The 6,156-nt window shown below is 51.7% G+C and overlaps 1 protein-coding gene across 1 annotated transcript in view; it reads left to right on the forward strand.

The window, feature by feature from the left end:
• The window catches only part of ILF3 (interleukin enhancer binding factor 3), a 16,109-nt gene that overhangs the window by 2,720 nt on the left and 7,233 nt on the right, over positions 1–6,156 (forward strand). The window contains exons 2-11 of the mRNA XM_035893233.1: positions 709–804; positions 894–1,120; positions 1,550–1,730; positions 2,010–2,157; positions 3,646–3,737; positions 4,153–4,248; positions 4,534–4,645; positions 5,125–5,222; positions 5,690–5,801; positions 5,903–6,138. Of these exons, the coding sequence (XP_035749126.1) occupies positions 802–804; positions 894–1,120; positions 1,550–1,730; positions 2,010–2,157; positions 3,646–3,737; positions 4,153–4,248; positions 4,534–4,645; positions 5,125–5,222; positions 5,690–5,801; positions 5,903–6,138 (1,305 nt within the window). The 5' untranslated portion in view covers positions 709–801. The remainder of the gene's footprint in view (positions 1–708; positions 805–893; positions 1,121–1,549; positions 1,731–2,009; positions 2,158–3,645; positions 3,738–4,152; positions 4,249–4,533; positions 4,646–5,124; positions 5,223–5,689; positions 5,802–5,902; positions 6,139–6,156) is intronic.

The raw sequence follows: 6,156 nt of genomic DNA on the forward strand, positions 1-6,156 counted from the left end.
GCCTCGCTTGGCGACCAGGTGATGGCAACCTGGTTCTTCCCCCGGTGGAGCGGCGTTAGCCGACAGGCTGCTCATTCTCCCGGTGCCGGCCGCGCCGGCGTGCGTCGGGGAGTGCTCTACCTTCGGCGCGCTTTGTTTTAGGGATGTGAGCAGGAGCTTTGGAGAAACCCAGTGCCAATGGGAAAGCCTGTTGGGAATAAGGAGCCAAAATAAGATATTCGTGGCCGCGACTGAGAAGTAGGAGGGAAAATCAAGCGGTCGGGTGCAGTCTTTGCTTCATGGGGAGATCGTGCGAGGGAATGGTTCAAAGCCTCGCGCTCGGCCCTCGCTCCCGGGCTGAACTGTCGGTGAATGAGTGCAGGGCGCTCGTTAGACTGCGGGGCGGCTAACGGGGCGGCTAAGGCGAACCCCCAAGGGCAGTCGGGGCGACCGCTGCGGGGCAAAACCCGGCCGGCATCGTTACGGGCGACCGCTGCGTGACAAAACCCGGCCGTCATCGTTACTGTGGGCGCTGCTCGGGGCTTAAGAATACAAATCATCAGGAGCAGAAGACTGGGCTTTCGCTAACGAGCCTGCAGGCTTCCGATTTCCATGATCGCTTCCAGTTATCAAAGCCCGGGTCTTTCTGCTCCTGCGTCCACTCCGCAAGCGGGCTGCAGGGCTGGGCCAGCCCGCCGGCGTCGCTAACTGTTTGTCCTTTGCTTTCAGATTACCGAAAAGTGTGGTACTGGTGCAGTCTTTTTGGTGGAAGGATCTAAATAAGCACATTTTGAAGGCTTGGACAGTCATTCAAAAGCAAAAATGGTAAGGATCGGGATCGGGAGGTTCTGGGCTCGCGAGGTAAATACCTGTGACTCCGCTCGCGCTAAAATTGTTTCAAAATCCCTTTTCAGCGACCGATGCGTATTTTTGTGAACGACGACCGCCACGTGATGGCCAAACATTCGGCCGTTTACCCGACGCAGGAGGAGCTGGAGGCCGTTCAGAATATGGTGTCCCACACGGAGCGAGCGCTCAAAGCTGTGTCCGACTGGATCGACGAGCAAGAGAAAGTCAGCGGGGAGCAGCCAGAAACAGAGTCCATGGAGACGGCAGCCGAAGAGGAAAATAAGGAAGGAGGGTAAGGAACACCGCCGAGCACGTGCCTGCGAAGGGCGCTGCCGGACGTCGTGGCGCCGTCTCGCTTGGGTTAGTAAAGATCTGCTCGCCCAAAGTGGGAAAGTCGCTTTACCTAGCTGTGGGGCTAGGAGGAGTGAAGTAACCCCAGGGCTGAAGCGACTTCAGAATCATGGAATGGTTTGGGTTGGAAGGGACCCCCAGAGGTCACCTAGTCCAACCCCCCCGCGGGAGCAGGGACACCGCCAACTAGATCGGGACACCGCTAGCCAGATCAGGGCAGGTGTAGTAAATCCTTCAGCGTTGGGAGTGGGGGACCGGCGTCGTAATTTAATCTTTGCAGACCTACCCCTTAGCTGGGGGTCGAGCTTCGGTGCTGCCGTTAACCCTTCGGGTTTTGAAGGCGTGGTGATCGTGCCCTCGGTCTTTGCAGGGATCAGAAGGCCACGGAGCAGCTGACCAGGACCCTGCGGGGCGTGATGCGCGTGGGGCTGGTAGCCAAAGGCCTGTTGCTGAAGGGGGACCTGGATCTCGAGCTAGTTCTTCTGTGCAAAGATAAACCCACCACGGATCTCCTGGAGAAAGTAGCCGACAACCTTGGAGTCCAGCTTGCTGTGAGTAAAAAACCCTGGGCTGTCGGCAGAGCAAAGCCAGAGAGGTTTTTAAACGGCGCAAAAAGCCGGCGAGGGCGTTGGGTTTGACGCCCGTTTCTGTCTTGGAAAAGGAATTTCCACGGGCGTGTGGCGTTACTCTGGAACGGCCGTGTGGAACGAGCTGCTCTGTTTATAAGACCTCGGGGTTTTGGGGGTTTTTTTTTTTTTTGTTGGAAGAGGATGTTGCAAATCGCTTGGCAATGAATTAGACGCTTGCTAAGCGGCGAAATTGTATTGCAGGCTATTACTGAAGACAAGTACGAAATAATCCAGTCGGTTGGCGACGCTGCGATTGTAATTAAGAACACGAAAGAGCCGCCCTTGACGCTGACCATCCACTTGACGTCGCCCGTAGTCAGAGAAGAAATGGAGAAACAGTTAGCTGGAGGTAGGGGAGCCTGAAACCAGCCGGCAGCCGGTTGGAAAACCCGTCCGTTTCCGTTGGTGATTCACCGCCAAAGCGTGCTCTTCAGTTTCAGCCGAAGCGGCAACGATTATTTCGGTGCAAATTCAAAATATCCTGCGAGAGACTCCCCCCAACCTCTTGAGATCACGGGTCCGGTTTATTCGGGCTGAGCTTCCGAAACTGAGTAGCACCTTTCAGATGAGATTTTGCTCCTTTTGTTTATTTATTTATTTATTTTGGTATCTTTCTTTTTTTTATTATTATTTATTTATTTATTTTTTTAATTTTCCCACTTGGGCCTGTAGTTCACTAACACGTCATCTTTGTTGTATTAATCTCGGTTTGGACCAGGCCGCCTGCGTGGCCTGCGCAGCGACATAAACACCATAAAGCAGGGGCGTTTATAAAAACCAAAAAAAAAAAAAAAAAAAACCAAAAAAAAAAAAAAAACACCCAAAAAACCAACTCTGGAAGGCTTCTCGTTGAATGACTTGCATGTAAATCGGATGTTCCACACGGTTTGTGTTGCAGCAAGAGTTGAGGGGTGCTCCGGGTCTCCTCGATTGGCTGTTTCATCAGCTAAAAGTCCCGAATTCCAGAAAGCGATGCAGAGTTTTGGATAAAGTTAGCTTCTCCCTTGGCTCTGGGAAATCCCCTTTGCAATACGAATCGGCAGGCGGTTTTTTGGCGCCTGGATTGCGAGGGGTTCGCTGTCGTAGGCGCGGCGCTGGCGAATCGGCGGGTTCCGAACGCTCGCTCTGCGCTAGCCTTATCTAAAACCCTGGTCTTCAGAAACTTTTGAGCTTTTTGTTGCCTTGGCCAAACCTTATCTTCAATTTTGCTGCAGCACAGACTGGGAAATATCTTTGTGCTCTATTGACTGTCTATGGTTTTGATATCTGACCTCGTCTACCGAGCCTTCTAGTTTGTCAATTTTAGGGACGCTGGACCTTTGACCAACAGGACGCTCTCTGTCACGGGTTGGGGCCGGGGCAGTCAAGCCTCACGGGCGGAGGGGGTTCCCTCGATCCTCACAAAGCTTTTTTTTTTCCTCCCCCCACCTCACTCCCCCGCTAAAGCTACGCTCTGAACGCAGAGTGGGGGTTTATTTCAATAAATTGCCCTTCGTTACCTATTACCGGCCTCGTATGCTGCCGCTTCATCCGAGTCGTAAAGGATTTCTGTCCTCTCCCATCGAGTTCCACGCCCCATCTCCTCCCAGAAGAGATCCCAGTCCATCCCTGTTAATTGAACTTCCCCCCCCACCCCCCCGCTGCCCTCTGCAGTTTTTAATTTGTAAGCAAGGCCGCTAGGCGAGCGCACTGCAGACCATCCTTCCAGGTACAGGATCTAGATCAGGATCTTTTGGGAGCCTCAGCTGCCCGTTGGGAAGCTGCCTCATCCCCTCTCCGCCTGACAGAACCCCCTTGGTCAAACTGTGCCTTGTCTTCTTATTCCATCCACGAATAGAAACGCTATCAGTCAACGACTCCCCGGACGTTCTGGACAGGCAGAAATGCCTTGCTGCCTTGGCGTCACTGCGACACGCCAAGTGGTTCCAGGTTTGCATTTTGTTCTTATATTTGTCTTTAAGTAGAAAATGTGTAAAGTATTAAGGGGCTGTGTTGTTTTGGTTTTTATTTTTTTGTTTTTTTTTTATATTTAAAATACTGTAACGTCGGATGGTAGCTAGACGTGCTGAACTTAGCGTCTGTCAGCGGTACAGTTGCTAAAGAGGCACTTAAGCGAGTTAAACGTTCAGAAGGAACCTTTTTTTTTTTGTTTTTTTTAAAGAGTAGACACGTAGCTGCTGCGTTGTGCTAAGAGTAATGTCGCCTTCGTACTCTGCTGCTCTAAAACGGTGACGCGAAATACTGTTTACCCTTGACAAAGTAGCACCGCAGAAAATGAATGTCTGCCGAGGGGCCGTTGTGGCGGGGTTATTGACTGCGTGCCTGCTTCTGCTTCCTACCCCAGGCCAGGGCGAACGGGCTGAAGTCGTGCGTCATCGTGATTCGAGTGCTGCGAGACCTGTGCACTCGCGTTCCTACCTGGGCGCCGCTGAGAGGATGGGTAATTCTTCCTTTTTTCTTTTTTTTTTGGCTTTGTTGTTTTTGGGGGGTTTGGTACCAATTCTCCAAGCCGAGGCGGCGCTCCGGCTCCCTTCAAGCCTGCGCCCGTTCCGTAAGTTAGAGAGCCATGTCGTGTGAGGAAAGCTTCCGCCCTTAAAGACGCCTACGCGATGCCCGCGGCGCCAATCGCTCAATCGCAACGATCGTTCGTGAACTTGGAGCAGCTTCTCGCCGGAACGGCAGCGCCCGCCTTCGCTTCCTCTCACGCTTCCCAACTGTCTTTCAGCCTCTGGAGCTGCTGTGCGAGAAGTCGATCGGAACCGCCAACAGACCCATGGGCGCTGGCGAGGCTCTGAGGAGAGTTCTCGAATGCCTCGCCTCGGGAATCGTTATGCCAGGTTAGGTGGTTCTCTGCATTTACATTTCACAAGCGAAGCTGAAAACGCGGGTGAAGCTTCCCGGCGCGGTTACGTTCCCTTGTTATCCGTGCGGGCAGCGTAGATTTCGGAGCTCAGAAAGCCCCCCGGCGTTCACGGGGACGGCAATACCTCGCCGTTACCGTAGGGCACGTCTGTTCAGAGCCTCGGACCCATGACGTTAAACCCCCGTAGAGAGAGGTACCAGTTTCTACAAGCGTAAAATTGGTTCCCTGAGTGGTCGTGACCAGCTCCACTGCTAATTGTACGTGTGAAAAAAAAAAAAAAAAAAGATAAAAATAGTCCAGACGAGTTTCAGAATGTTGGACATTGGATGGATCATGTCAGTCCGTGTTCTTCGAGAGATGAGTGTTGATTGATGCCAAGGGAATACTTAGTTTAGTTGCTTTAGAAAACACCAGGATAATTCTCTGCATATCTTCCTTGTTTCCTGCCTTCAGATGGTTCTGGTATTTATGATCCTTGTGAAAAAGAAGCCACTGATGCTATTGGGCATCTAGACAGACAACAAAGGGAAGATATCACACAGAGTGCTCAGGTATAGTTTTGCCTACAGATGTTACGAAAACTTAAATCAGTTCCACTGCCTCTGAACTCCCGTCTTGGTTAATGGTAGTTTAGTAACCTCACGGAGGTCGGTGTTAACTTTGGTAATACCCAGTCCAGTAAAAGCAATACCAATGGGTCCCACACCGCTGAGGAATTTGTAGCTTGGCCAATCCAGAAGCAAAAGCATCAGGTTTTAAATAGTGACTTGCTACCATGACCCGTATTTTGGGTTGAACTTCCAAACAAAGCAAAAAAAAAAAAAAAAAAATTTAAAAAAAAAATTGAAAAAAAATTTAAAATAAAAAAAAAAATAAATAAAATCCAGAGAGTCCTATTTAAACCGCTGAGGATTTCTGTGTAGGGGTGGGTAGAATGGTCCTGTCTGAAACTGTGCAGGGAACAGAGCTTGGTGTGGCCGCCCGCGCGCCCCGCTCACACGTGTTTTAATCCTTCTAGCATGCTCTGAGGCTTGCGGCTTTTGGCCAGCTTCACAAAGTCTTGGGGATGGATCCCCTGCCTTCCAAAATGCCCAAGAAACCAAAGAACGAGAACCCTGTCGACTATACTGGTAGGTACTGGGCGAAATAAAAACCCCCACCCAAACCAAACCCGAGGCTGTCGTTGCTGGGAACCGCCGTGCTGAGGGGGGTTTCGTTACGGTCGTTACAGTCCAGATTCCTCCCAGTACAACGTACGCCGTCACCCCAATGAAGCGTCCCATGGAGGAGGACGGAGAGGAGAAATCTCCCAGCAAAAAGAAAAAGAAGATTCAGAAAAAAGGTATTGAGTTAACACGAGGTAGGTACACGTGGCTTCCCGAGGGCCGTTCTCGGGCTGCGGCGGGGGGGGAGCGGGGGGCGGCAGAACTCCTGCCCCAAGCGGTTGGTCTTGGGGGACGCCGTTTCGTGGGGGTTACGTGTGAA

This window comes from Egretta garzetta, unplaced genomic scaffold (genome assembly GCF_000687185.1).
Source record: "Egretta garzetta isolate BGI_Z169 unplaced genomic scaffold, ASM68718v1 scaffold1244, whole genome shotgun sequence".
Taxonomy (NCBI): Eukaryota; Metazoa; Chordata; class Aves; order Pelecaniformes; family Ardeidae; genus Egretta; species Egretta garzetta.